This window comes from Pavona decussata, unplaced genomic scaffold, assembly GCF_977016875.1.
Source record: "Pavona decussata unplaced genomic scaffold, jaPavDecu1.1 SCAFFOLD_54, whole genome shotgun sequence".
Taxonomy (NCBI): Eukaryota; Metazoa; Cnidaria; class Anthozoa; order Scleractinia; family Agariciidae; genus Pavona; species Pavona decussata.
This window is the reverse complement of record NW_028145476.1, coordinates 218,142-232,846: the sequence shown is the minus strand read 5'-3', so window position 1 is coordinate 232,846 and position 14,705 is coordinate 218,142. Positions and strand designations below refer to the sequence as shown.

At 38.9% G+C, this 14,705-nt stretch overlaps 1 protein-coding gene across 1 annotated transcript; it reads left to right on the top strand.

The window, feature by feature from the left end:
• Positions 1-764: 764 nt before the first annotated feature.
• On the top strand, positions 765-13,240 carry LOC146480205 (uncharacterized). The gene is made up of 6 exons (XM_085109931.1): positions 765-1,143; positions 3,454-3,771; positions 5,003-5,326; positions 6,050-6,322; positions 9,126-9,644; positions 10,734-13,240. Exons 1-6 carry the CDS (start codon positions 882-884, stop codon positions 11,072-11,074), a joined length of 2,037 nt encoding a protein of 678 aa, XP_084966057.1. The 5' UTR covers positions 765-881; the 3' UTR covers positions 11,075-13,240.
• Positions 13,241-14,705: the final 1,465 nt, after the last annotated feature.

The following is a 14,705-nucleotide window of genomic DNA, read 5'->3' as shown; positions in this document are numbered from 1 at the left end:
GTCAATAATGTTTGGCTGGGTTATTAGCAACTTCCTATAGTTAATATGAAAAGCAACATTAAAGGGACTTGCAGATTTTTGAGCAACTTTTGAGCAACCTTCGCAACCTTTAGATTGTTTGAGCAACTTTCGATCAACTTTCTTAGTAATTCGTCGTTGCGTCACTTGCCTGTTGGACTTTGCAACAAGGCGTGATCGTTAAAAAAATTCGCGTATCATGATTGGCTAACTTGTAACAAAAGTTTGTTGGGTGGCCACGGTAAGGCGCGTCGCACTGTAGCCGTATACATTGATAAAATGTGACGTTAGAAGCTCGTGCGTGACTCGCCGATCGCGCATGAGCAATACGAAAATTGTCTCTTCATGAACTTTGGACTCGCTCGTTCAGCGCTTTTGGAGCCGGCTCTATCATTTTGACACAAACAACTGTTATACACGAGTAGAGTGGACATGAGTGGAGAAATACAACAAACAGGGTTTATCAAAACAAAATTGTTGTAATTTTTTTAATCCTAGAACTTGATTTTACATCAAAGGAGAAAAGAATAGTATAGACTGTAGCCCTTAATCAAATTCTCGGGAGCCCTGTTTACTTTGGCGTGGGAGTGGAGCCCCAATTCATAAGGGCTGGAGCCCTGAATCCCTTTGGACCCTGATTTAAGTGTGCGTTACATTGCAAGAGTGGCAAGAGTTTCTTCTTTCCAGTGGGCAATCGATGCCACGTAGGTCATTGATGTGACGCCGTAAATCTGTGAAAATTCTTGCTATCGGATTTCGACTTCCCGTTTAGTTCCAGCATTCCGAGAAGGTATAATTGATACGGTCTCAGCACGAAGGCACGTTGTCTTGTATCTACTACAATTTTGACCGCTGAACGTGCAATGGATAAAGGCATAAAGGATCTCAAGGAGCCGAAGCGTGTGCCAACAGAGAGGGCTTGCTCACTTCTTCACAAGATTTCTATAGTTTTGTCTGTTGTTGCGATTCTGTTAACCACTGCGCTGTTCGTGAGACTCGAAACAGTGGTCCGTGAAACGAAAATGATGGATTCAAAGTTCTCGCAGGAAATTCGGCACGTCAAAGATGCTCTCAAAGAAGCTAAACCCCAAGCCAGTGCGAATGAGGACGTGAATGCTGCCATTGGTAGGTGACTTAAAAGGCTTGGTGTAGAAATTGTAGAACTACAGAAGAATGTTTCAGAAATCCTGTGACCGAGTTGTTATTTATGCGTGAGAGGGCCGTAAGCTTTCTTTAGCTGAGGCAAAATACAAGAAATTTAATTAAGTGTTGACCAATCGAATTTTCTCCAATAAACCACCACCCGTGCATCTCCGTACAAATGACAAGTAGTGTGCAATGGTTCATTTTTGATTTGTGCCCCGGGGGGTACTCCCCTATATAAAATATATAGGTATGTGCCGCCCCAAAGGGTATGGTTTTTGAGCCGTTTTGGTCTGAAAACGGGTATAGATTTTGACAATTACGGTTTGAAATCGGGTCGGGTTTTCGGGGCGGGGAACATTTACGAAAGCTTACAAACATATTTTTCTTCTCAGTACGTAAGTGGAACGACTAACTGATAGCGAGAAAAAGAAATAGATAAACTATGTCATTCCAGCTTACTTTTACTCCTTGCGTCAACTTCCGTTCGGCACTGATGCATAATTATCAGGTCTGAAAACGGGTATGAATTTTAGAGGTCAGGTCTGAAAACGGGTGTGGGAAATGGCATTTATAGGTCTGAAATAGGGTCGGGATTTGAAGACCCGGGCGGCACATCCCCACCAAGAATTCCGAGGAGTACATCCCCTCCCCCGGGATTTGTGCTTTTGTCCAATTCATTATTCGGAATGTAGACAGTGGCGTAGTAACCTAAAGACATGTTATTTCCGGTTTCCTGTTTCCTGTTGTTAAATTAAATACCATGTTATTATATTCTTCATCTTCTTAGTTTGGCAGCTGCCCTGTCTTTCTAGCCCCTTTGTGGTTATTTAGGGCAGCCTGTGCTCGAATGGAGTACGAATTCATGCAGCTGTTGTTTAATATTGTAGGACAAATCGAATACCTTCACGGCAAGACCTTCCAGTCGGTGAATTAACGTATTCTATTGGGAATCTCTTTCATGGACTAAACTAATCTGGATTAACGTGAACTTTGATTCTAGTTTGATGACTAATCATTTAAGGTTCTGCCAAGGATTTTTGTCCCTCAGGTTTGACTTAGACATGTTTTTAGCATGAGCTAAAAATTAGCTTTCAAAAACCACTTTTAATGGGAGAGATGAAAACCGCGTTAACTTTTAATCGTGGATTAGCGTTAATAGGCTTTCGAACTATCGGGCCCAGTATGATAATTAGTGTATGTATAAACATATTGCATTTGATGACCTTTTGGAACAATACGGCCCGCCCATATAAACAAGGAGGACACGTTTTGGGGTCTCTTTGATTTCAATGTTGTAGGGAAAATGTTTACAAGAGATAATTTGGATGAATTGAAAAGTTGACTTGCTGCTTTCTTTACAGTCTAAGTTCCTATTCACGTTTTATTTTTCTTTCACTGTTCTTCACCAATCAGACAACGTTTATTCGTGTGGTATTTTTTCTCGACCCTAAATATACCCTCCTTGCTAATGGTATTGTCTTTGGGCTAATTGGGGGATGCGATTACAGTCTCCGCGGGGTATAAAGTAGTTATTTTTATCACTGTTAAGAATTTTACCACAATGGAGGTATGCCAAGATCCTGTATCCTGTGGCGTGTATTTTGTTTCTTTAATAGATCGGCTCAATTAGGCCTCTTAATGAGGTAAATTCAAACAAAAGCAACGGCAAGAAGATCAGATGTTGGCATAATGACCTGTTGTCAAAATTTGGAACTTATTCAATATATTTGTCATGAATATGTGCTTTATGCAAATCACTTATCTTTAATCTTTAATCTTCAATTAGCATAATTACCATTAGCAAAGCTAATCCGGCAATGGAGCGGCCAGCGGATTAATACATGTAGTACATATAAAGAACTAGTTTACATTATTGATTCATAAAGTAATTCAAAAGCTTGGAAGTGTGTTGGACACTCCACTGATAAATTCCTAGAGCCAGACTTGATGACGTCAGGTGGTAACGCATTCCATGCTGGGATCTTTCTTACATAAAATGAGTATTTGTAAGCATTGACTGAAGAAGACGGTAGACTTATCTTAAAGTCATGACTCGCCCTTGTACGGCTGTACGCGGGCACAGAGATAAGCTCGTGGGGAAGGGAGATGTCAACGTGACCTCTGTGTATTATAGTGTGGCTGTATGACTGTGTTTTACTTTACTGTATTATAAAAAGAACTCGGTATTAGTGTCATCAAGATAACGTGCGTTGTTGCATTTAGATTTCGTTGCTGCTGTTTCCTGCTTTTTTTTCTTTGGCAAGTTATTAGAAAATTTTCCTCTTGCAGGTCTAGTGGACAGAAATGAAATTGTCCGCCGCAGCTTAGAAGCCAACAGCAGCGACTTTGAAGGTTTGCATGACGTTCGTGATGGAATCAAGAAATACGTAAATTCGGTAATGAGGAGGTCATTCTGCATTGCTCCAGGCAAAGTTTGTCTGCCAGGCCCCCCTGGCCCAAGGGGCGTCCAAGGAGCTCGCGGTAAACGAGGGCCAAAAGGAACCAAGGGTAAAAAGGGAACGCAAGGTTCTATGGGTCCACCAGGTGAACCTGGTAAACAAGGAATGATGGGAAATCATGGAATACCAGGAGTCAAGGGAGAAAAAGGTATGTCAGCTTTCGGGGACTCATGATGCTAAAAACCATATTTCATCACAAGGGAGATTGGTCTTTAAATGATAAGAATATAACAATAAAATAAATAAATAAAGAAAAAAATAAATAACTAAAAAAAAAAAAATAAAAAAAAAATAATAATAATAATCATAAAATATTTGCTGGCGAGCGGTAGCGATGCAGCACTTATTCTTTGCAATATCGGGAAAATCCCCAACATTTGTCGGACGTAAGTTGGGAAGCATGCGCAGGTGGTTGGTTTTTTATTATCCGAGATATTCACAACTGCGATGACATCACCATAAAAATTGCACGTAAGATCTACAGGCATTATATTTGCCCGTTGAGTCAAAGTCTCTGCTCATTGAGGTAAATAGTTCGACCTTCGAGTGATATTGTTCTTTGTCCTTTGAGGCGAAAGAAAAGATAAGCTTGCAGCCATAGAGTCAAAATGCAGATCACTAGTTAAAGCTAACCGTTCATCTGTTAAGTCAATTGGCTTTGCCGTACTTTTAGGCGAAATCTGAGTCGTTCTTACCCGTTGAGATAATCGATTCGACCGTCGAGTCAAATTGTTTTTGAACCGTTGAGACAAAAGAAAACTTCTGGAGCACAGTATTAAATTTTCGTTCGCTCGTTGACGCTGAATATCATTAAAATGGGTTTGTATTACTGAGAGGGGGCCAGCGATTTCTGAACAAGGTAAGCTTAATTGATGGAAAACACCGAAGGGATTTCATGCTGAATAACGATGCACGAGAGTTATCTTTCATTATTCGTGGGTGTTACTCCATTTGATCTGATAAAATTTCCATTGTAATGTCAATATTTTCTTCCAGCTCTAATGCAGCACCTGCGTTCACATTGAAACTCCTAGTTTACTCACATCCTTGCTTATGAAATTTGAGAATGCTTTGAAGATTAATATAAATTTTTGTCTCTGCTGAACGTGAAAGAGATGCCAAATCTAGAAACGTATGTGTAGCAGGCATATATAATTAATAAAGAACAAATATAATTATCACGTCTTTCTTGAAAGAATCACCATGACCTTCACCTTCTTGACATGGGATTTTGTTTTTCAAACTAAGCCAGTCAGTTTTTGTCTCCTGCCTTTTTTTCCATTCGGATTCACCCTCATTATGTTATTGCTAATTGTTACCTATAAATCAGTTCTGATTTGTCGAAACTGTGGATACATTGTTTACCATTTTTTCGTAAGGTGATGCAGGAGACCCTGGACATCCGGGACCTAAAGGAGAGCCAGGAGAGCCCATATCTACCCCAAGGGTGACCATATCTCCTGCTTCAGTGACAGTAACTAAGCATCAGACCGCTACGTTTTACTGCTCAGCTGTTGGTAACCCAAAGCCTTCAATATCATGGAGTAAGCTGAATGGTTCAGACCAGATGAGGGTGAACAGAAGTGGTCAACAGGATAAGCTAGAGATTAAGAACGCCGCTTACATTGACTCGGGGAAGTATGCTTGCACGGCAAGAAATGTCTTGGGACAAGATCAGAGAACTGTTGAGCTGTTTGTTGAGGGTGAGATTTATATTGCCTTTTGTTCCTTATCTTTCAATGTGTGGAAAAACGACTTCATGTGTAGCGTTTAAAATACCCGCTAGTCTACTTGGGCCCCTGTCATCGGGCGGGAAGGGAAAAGTAAAGGGAAAGCCTATGGCCCTCCTAGTCCGGATGCTGTACCACTGAGCTACAGGAGAATTGTGGGAGCTGGAGCCATAAGGTTCGGCTCCTGTTGGGAGAACTCGGATATACTTTTCCTAGTATGCCTGTGACACTGACTGAAAAAAATACATATTCCAGACATATTTACTGTTTGGCAAATTGTATTCGGTTGATGCGTATTTTTTAAAAAAGTTGGTTTAGTGAAAAGTGAATCACTATTACAAATAAATTGATTAATTTAGTTATTAGGTATCTTAGATGTATCCTAAGTATTATTTCCTAACAATTGTCTATAGTTTTATTACAGAAATAGGGCATTGTTAAGAAACAAGGAGGGCTTCGGTAGTCTGACCCTGGGGTCTAACTTAAAACCGTTTTTAAGTGAAATTTTTCTTTCACTATTTTTTGAAGGCATACTTTGCTTTCAGTTATATTAATGTTAAATTACATGCGTCAGCGTCCTTGTTCAGTACACGGGTCAGTTTTTATAGGCGCTGAAACTGAAGAAATAAGACGACGATGTAGGATCATTTTGTGATAGGGGCTGTTTAATGTTTATCTGTTGTTGATTGTACTTAGTTCCTCCAGTGTTTACCAAGCTCCCTGACAGAGTTATAACAGTAAAAGAACATTCAACTGCAAGTATTGTTTGCGAAGCTTTTGGCTCTCCGCCACCAATCATTCAGTGGTCTAGAGGTTTCTCAGTTCCTTTACCACAAGGGCGATCCGTGGTTGTAAATGGTACGCTTAAAATTTCAAGATTCAGTCTTCAAGACATCGGTCGATATCAATGTAAAGCAACTAACAAGCTGGGATCAGTTACCACGATAACTGCGTTGCATTTTAGAGAAGGTGAGAGGTACGACCTGAATAAACTGTTCGAAAGTGACAGCAATTGATCATTCACTTATTCATTCTTTCTTCCGCAATTCCCCATATTAAGCGGACAGCAGCACAAGTCCCATCTTTCCCCTCCCCCCCCCCCCCCACACACATTTACTGTAAAAAATACCTGTATTCAACGGACACCTCTAATAAGTGGACGCGGACACCTCAAACTTGACTTTTATGGTCCTCTCTTTTGTTAAAAACCTGTATTAAACGGACACTGCGTAAAGGATGCATGTTTTTTGTCCACGTTTTAATAGATCGGTCATTTAGCTTTGCCGACAAAAAGATCTGTCACATCTTTGTAACACTTAACAAACAGAAAATACTATCTCCGTTGGCAAAAGTGATCAAATTAGTAATACGTGGCCTCACCGACAAAGCATTTGTGTGGCAAACAGGAAATTCGTGTACCTAGAGACATGTCCGTAAAACTAATTACATAATACAAATCCTTCATCAATATCTGTCTCAACCAGTTACATGAACACGTGTCCGCTTGAAAAATGCACTCGCAGGGTTCTTCTTACCCCGCGAGCAGTGGTTCCTCCACTGGACACTATACCGGTAGCGTCCGGTGGAGAAACTTACTGCTCGCAGGGTAGGTAGTTCCAAACGATACCCACCGATTTGCTCACCCTCTTTCCAGTAATTTTCACTTTTCTGGGTTTGTTGCGCGCTTCAAAAGCTTGGATAACCACATGGCCATGAACTTTGGAACGCGCCCAACTACTTCCATAAGATCTGTTATTTCGTTTGGGTGTTCAGTAGGTTTTTCTGCTGGTGAATTACCCCGATCTGGTTTTCGGTCTGTAAAACACCTTACAGTTCACGAGAATGGTATTTGACCCTTTCGAGGCCTTTTAATACCGAGGGATATTAATATGACCCTTTTAAGTCGAATTCTGAGGGAACCTTTTTCCAGCGGACACCCTGTATTAAGCGGACACTAGCAAGGGTCCCGAGGGTGTCCGCTTAATGGTTTTACTGTATATGAATTTTTATATTTTCACTTTCAGCTCATCACCTGTACGGGTATATTACGAATTCACAAATTGACCAGCTCCCAGTTGGCTTGACAGCTCAATTGATAGAGCACTGCAAGGATATCGCAGAGGTCATGGGTTCGAATCCCGTTAAAGCCTGAATATTTTTCAGGCTTTCTTTCAGTCCCAACTGCTGCGATGACCATTCACTTATTCAGTAATTGGTCATTTAGATTATTCATAACCATTATATTTGTAACTTTAGTGACAATCAGATCTCAGACTTAAAATCATCAATATGACCGGCAATTCATGTCATTCTGAAAGTTGATCTCTATAGAGTATATCCAAAACTTCCGTCGTCAGATTCTTTATTGTTATTCTAAGTGTTTGAACGTTATGATAATTAACCCTTGCCCTACTTCAGACCAAAATATGTAATTCTCATTCCCAGTTTCAGAACTTAACTAATACATACACATCAAATTATTAGGCAAAACAAAACCTTTTTTTTCAGGCCAAAACTAAAATAAATAGCTTTCAAATAATGTCTTGTATATCCAGTGTGCGTTCCTCTCCCTAAGGAGATGACTTAAAGTGCCTATGACGTGAAAAGTAATTGATAGCTATTGAACTTTTATTCTTTAAAATATAGTTAATCGAGAGACTGATTATGAAGCCTTACCATTAGATCTAGATTAAAACAATGGCGCTGCAATTAATGTGGAAGGGTCGCGATCGCGTGCACAATCCTTTGCCGACCGGGAGATCCGTAAAGGGAAAAGCCGTGTGCGTGGTCTTGAGTGTGCGACCAAGGGCTGTACTGAAGATCGAGGGCACAGTTTCTTCCTATACGGACCGACCTAGGCTGGTGATTAACATGTTTACTTTTTTTTTCTGTTTGTTTAGTTTTAAAGATGATCGTGGCGAATAGGATTGCGAACAGTCTATACGCGCTCTACAAATATCTGTGGAATGAGAAAGGATATTTCAGAAAAGTAAACGCCAAACAAGGATAATTTATTTTTTACTTCACTGGAACTTTAAACTACAACGCTAATACATTACTGTGGAATTTGTTCACACTAAATTTGCACATCTGTGGAAACGTTTTTGGTTGCAATGTCCACGAGGTCAACTTAGCGATATATATTCAGTTCTTCTTATGGCTTTAGCAAAGTGCAAACACATTCGCTTAAAAAGGAAATGCTCTGTTATATATCAAATGTGAGAAAGAATGTTTCATCCGATTCCACGAAAACACGAGGCACAGCCGGATTATTTTTTAAACAGACTTCGAGCTGTTTGCGGAAATCGGATTAAACGCTCCTTCGAGTATTTCTAAAATGATTCATCATTCTTTAGAAATCAAAGAATAAAACTCATCAAAGTTATGATAATTCAGATAACATTTCCATAACCCCTTCACGGTAGTGATGTCCTTTCTTTTCTCTTCATGAATTATTAATGAGGTTAAAAAATGACGGTACAGTTAGTGTTTTGGTATCTCATCATCATCATCATCATCATCAAAAGTAGATAAGCATAATCTACTTTTTCCGGCAGCCTATTACTTCTTTAATGTTTTAATATTTCATTCAGTTTCCTTTAGAGTACTGTGAACAATCATTTTGTCCTCTTTTTTCAAATAACTACTTAGCGTGGATGTTTTGCTTGACGTCCATCGAGTAACAATAGCAGCATTGGCAGCATAGGTATTGTTTTACCTAAGGTACAAAGTATTCTAGCATTTTCAACTGTTGTCATGCTTTAATTACTAGCATTCAAGGCTGTCTTTACAAACCTCGGTGCGAGTGGGAGACTGGGTCCAACATCACTCGGCAGTCACTACAGTGGCCAGGATCACGATGGTCAAGTAACTTTGGTCAGCGGTATACAACGATGGACTGTTCCGTACACAGGTGACTACAAAATCGAAGCAGTAGGAGCTCCAGGGGGATATGATACATACAATAATAGCCGTCAGTATCGAGGAAGAGGTGCTAGAATGATCGGTACCTTTCGCTTATCAAAAGGCGAAACAATTCAGATTCTTGTTGGTCAAGAAGGTGGAATTAACAGACATCATTATAGTTCTGGTGGCGGCGGTGGAACCTTTGTAGTGAAAGCAAGCAACACTCCGATGGTAATAGCTGGAGGAGGAGGAGGCATTGAAAATGCTAGGTCAAAACATACAGAGTGCGATGCCACCACCGGAACATCAGGGAGAGCTGGGTACAGGTCATGGTCGGGTGGGAGCGGTGGACACGGTGCTAACACCGCTGACAGAGGTATCTCAGGTAAGACACTATTGTATTGCAGTCTACTTAATTTCAGTGTAGCAAGATTTTTCATTGGATATGAGACATCGTGCACTTCAATTGGTTTTCTATAATTAGGGTACCAGCCCATAAACAGTAGTTTACAATTTTTGGGGATTTCCTTGTTTATTTTTGGGAAAACCGTGCTTATTTTTTGACTAAGTCAATTCAAATCGTTGATCTAAATTGTTTAGCAACAACTTATTTTACACTGACGGTTTAGTTAACCGTGGTAAAATGCATTTTCAGTTGAATTGAAGACCTTCATATGACCATTTAAATTAGAGTTAGCTGCTGCCTTTACAAATATAAACTTTTTTTTTGTGATATGTGATTTTATACTCTGCGAACGAAGCTGTTTTCTTAAATTAAACACAGCCTCCTGATTGGCTATATTACCGTGGCAATTAGAAAACTCGGAGTCCTTTTCTCGCGGGAGGACTAGAGATCAGCCGACGCCGGCTACTTTTGCGCCAAGCCCGGCCGATGTCCGAGCTTTTTTCTCCGGTCATAATAAAGACAGTAAAGGCCAGTCCGTGCGTACCGATTAATGGACTCGATCAGTAGGTTCAGTCACATGGGCCAATTTGTTCGTTACAAATAGTCAGCTGAGTTCATTTCCAAATAGATAAGAGGATTCTTTCTAGAGGAACTGTGGTGCTACGTCAGTGGGGGAGTAGAAAGAAATGTTTGGTTTTATCAACAGAGTTTTAGGCCACCATAATTGATTCAAGAAAATCAAAGCAAAGTACAAATACAAACCGCACAATGAACCAAGTCACGAGTGCACGAGTATCCATTGGTTTGGGTTTTAGAAATTGGCGTGAGTTTTTTTTTTGGCTTAGTTTTTGAGCTTAGCTTAGTTTTTTTTAGCTTAGTGATACAAAACGAGAGGAAACGCGAACTTACTTTTAACTCATAATTGACAAGCTCTCTTTATCTGATCTTAACTAATCACGTTTCAGGAAAAAAGTCATCCTGTATAAAATCATAAAGTTATAACCCTAATAAGACTCTTCAGACAGTTTTCATTTCTTTAGAAATCAATTAATTCATTCTTCCTTTAAGGTGGTGGTGGTGGTGGTTTTTACTCCAGTGGAAGAAGTTCAAAGCAGTTCGGTGGTACCATGGGCTATGGCGGAGAAGGCGGCAAAGGGTTTCTTCAGGGAGGAGTGGGTGGAAGAGCCATTCTTTCCAATGCTGTTGGAGGGTTTGGAGGAGGAGGTGGTGCTTATGGAAGTGGTGGTGGTGGAGGAGGCGGGGGAGGCTACTCTGGAGGAAGTAGCGGAGATAATGAAAACGACTCCTGTGGGGGAGGGGGAGGATCTTACAATGCAGGAAAAAACCAGCAGAACGAATGTTGCTATAACACAGCTGGACATGGTCAGGTGATAATAACATTGATCTAGATGGCGCATGCTCAGTTAGTCGAATCAAGAGCCCAAAATGCACTTAGAATGCACCAATGCCCTTTCTTTTTGTAGACATAATATAGCAATATTATAGAAAAAGCGTTGATGTAGCTGTTTATTATAATGAGTTACTCAAACGATTTTAAGCAAAATAATCAACGATGAAAAAGTATAACAACTGGAAAGTAAATTGGTTTGTAATTGACAAGAATGCTTTCGATTGTTCCTTTTATTGAAATACTGTGTGATAGTGATGTATTGTTAGGCAATAAAAGTAATGGAGTACGTTTTTGAATGTTGAACGTAGTTCGTGTGGGTGATGACGAGGACCACCGTACAAGAAAACTGTCTAAATGAGGAATCGTACGTGTCTGAGTTGGCAAAAGTAGGTTTTGCTCACGGCATCTTTTCATAACGAAATAACTAGATTTTATGTTTCTAATTAGTTTTATCTCCTGGTTTGCCTTACTGTATTTTAGTTCTTGTTAACCTTGGCCTGGTTCATGCAATATTTCCGCTTGTTAGGATGTTTACATGAAGAATATTTTGGTTTCGAACTAACTAAGCGGTTTTTAATGTTCGGGCATAATTAAAATTCTTACTTGGCTCCTACACTAGAGATGAATAATCTACTTCCCTTGCTGTATTCCCCTAACCCTCAGGGCCAAATTAATTTGAAATTGGCCTACTAAAAACAACCATACCTACAAGTTTTAACTGACGTTTCTTTTAATTTGACTTCATAAGCAATCATTAGAAATAGAAGGGCCACTGTGTTTTTAGTGTAAATAAACCATAATCTCCTTTGTTTTCTTGTTCTGTGTCAAAAGTGTAAAAATTCCTGCCTTGCTAGGACCACGTGATCGAATTTCGTTACTTACAACTTTAAAAGAATAAAAGTGACAAAATTAGCAGAATTTCAAAATTTTAGGACCCTAACGTTTAAGACCAGTTGCTATGGTTTCTTGAATTCTTGAGAATTTTAAAGAATTTGAACAAAGCAAAATTGCTCAAGTTTGCAAGCAACCATTTTCCATACAAATTCTATAAAGTTTTGAAACATCCAAAACACAATAAAAACTCACTCTTTAACGCCATGTACTTCAAACTCGTCCACTTCTGAACTTTGTGAACTTTCTGTTTCATTTCACATAATCTTAAAGTTGTATCTGATAAGTTTGTAGAAAGTAGGTCACGTGACGTCCTGGCGTCAAAGGGCCTATACTTGTGTTTTTTATTCTGAAAAATAGAATTACGCGTTTTTTATTACAACATAGAAAGGCGCCCTTTGACTGGCTTATGTGTGTCATTCATTACGCGTTGAGTGTATACAAGTAATTCATCAAGCAATCGACCTGGGAGCTAATTTCAAATTTCTTATATTGAGGACAACATTTTGTCCATAGAAGCACAGTGTAAGTGGTCCAAAATTGAACTTTCTTTTACTTTATGCACTATTTCTAACTTGTTCCATTTATTGGCGGTGGGTTAGTGCTATTTCAGTTTTCATGAAACCAAGGGGCTGAAAGGGCGCTTATTCGAGAAGGTGCGGAACAGTACATGAACTTGTGCTTGCCAAGTTGATTTGCGTACTTATACCTAGTTACCATAAGGGAATAGTCATCAGCGCCTTCATTTAAGTATAGACTCTACTCTTTAAGGAGGAGTTTAATTCTTTAAAAATACAATTGAAATTTTATTGTCAGTTAATTAATTAGATTTGTTATTTTGTAAATACATTTTAATTTTAATCTGTTATTTTAAGTAGTTTTTTTTACTTGCCTGTTAGGTTTTTGTAAAGCTCCACGGACAATTAGTGGAGTTTGGCGCTCTATAAATGTGTATTATTGTCTAGCATCGCGTTTATGGTAAACGGCAAACTCCAGGCTGAAATTTTCTCTTAATTTGATGAAAAACAATGAAGCTTTTTTGGTTTAAGCTTGTCTCCACCCAGTCGGCGACAGCTTTCGAGCAAACGCGAAAAAGAGAGAAGTGAGTACGAGGAACACAAGTTTATGCATTTTAGAACAAACAGCGGCTTGACGTTTCCTGTTTGGCGTTAGCCGTAAACGCGAAACTAAATCTCTCTGTTAATTATTATTTTCCTAAGGAAAAGCGATGCACTAAACTGTCAATTTAACAAAAATAAATTATGAAAAATAACGATTTTGTGTTGCTTGCCTTCTCTGACTTGAATAATATTTAACAATACGAGTAAGCGAAAAGTTACGACGTTTTCATGTCATCCTAATTTCATTTTTTAAGTACATAATGCATAAAACATTACGATTTTAGTCTGTTTAGATACCAAAGAGAGTGTCCATCATTTACAGGTGAATAAATAGACAGTGATAATTACAATTTTGACAGTTTAGAGTTTATTAACTGATTTAGAGCCGCTCCTTCAATTAACTAGTATTAAATCCAATGGAGCACATCAGTTCGCCATCTGATGCTGCTTGAGTAAAGTCTTGCCTCCTTATTAATCAGTTCAGTTGACTTGAAAAGCAGTTTTTGTAACAAGAAACTAAAGTCTTAGGAAGAACGGTTTAAACATGTAAAGAAATAGGCGACAAAACAGTGAAAAATTAAGCTCGCGCAATTTATCTGTACGCGCGAATTCAGTTCAAACGGCATGGTCATGAAACTAGTGCCCAGATCGTCCCAACTTTTAGGACGTGAGACATATTGGTAGCGCGCTAAGTATCTCCCTCCTGGCATAGTGAAACTTATGAAAAAATAAATTTATAATGAGCAATTAGATATTGATCTAGGAGCGAAAATGCAAAGTGTCTTATTTAATAAGTTTATGTTGCAAAATATATATTCACTTTAAAGCCCTGAAAGCCGAACTCAAGCGTGAAAAACAACGACTGTACGAGTAAATGGCAATTAATTTATTTATGCATGACATCAATTTTGTCAGTTCTAGTAAACTACATCATAATATGCAATCAGAAAACCGGCATCTTTTAAGAAATTGACAATGCTACTGGGACACTACAATGGTTAAGATTGTTAATTTTTATGGAGCTATGGACCTACAAGGGTGTAATTATTATAGCAAGTCAAACAAAAAACAAAACACCAAAAATTCCCAGAGAGTAACGTGAAGTCGTGCAACAGGTAAAATTTACAGTGGAAGACTTGAGAAACAGGAGCATATATTTATGTAAATTTTACTTTTTGCACGACTTTACGTAATCACAAATTTTCACAGCACGTGAACAGCAGTGGAATAAATCGGGACAAACAAAGTAAAACTCTCGTTTGGAGAAAGCGAATAACGACTTAAACTTGACCAAGATTCAGCCTTCTTATCTAACACCAATTTCGGTTCCTGAACCTAAAACTTGGGTGGATTTAAAAAAGAATTCTTACTTTAACCGCTTGTAATTTAACAGAAAAATCTGTGATGCATTTTAAAGATATTCCGATGTATGCAAAGTAGGAACTTTTTCACTCATCTGCGCTTTATTTTCACTGTTTAAAAATCGGAGACACCCATGAAGCTCAACATACATTTAGAATGTTTTGCTATAAGGAAAGACCCTTTAACAGAAAAGACAAAGTGTCAAGTTTTTTTTTTGCCAGAGATATTGGTGACAAATGCGGGAATAAACAAAAT

What these genes read in the sequence shown, in the direction of transcription:
- LOC146480205 (XM_085109931.1), top strand. Translation starts at nt 882, where the DNA reads ATGGATAAAGGCATAAAGGATCTCAAGGAGCCGAAGCGTGTGCCAACA. An exon ending in TGTTGAGCTGTTTGTTGAGG is followed by an intron (nt 5,327 to 6,049) that starts GTGAGATTTATA and finishes GATTGTACTTAG; the next exon opens with TTCCTCCAGTGTTTACCAAG. An exon ending in CGCTGACAGAGGTATCTCAG is followed by an intron (nt 9,645 to 10,733) that starts GTAAGACACTAT and finishes TCTTCCTTTAAG; the next exon opens with GTGGTGGTGGTGGTGGTTTT.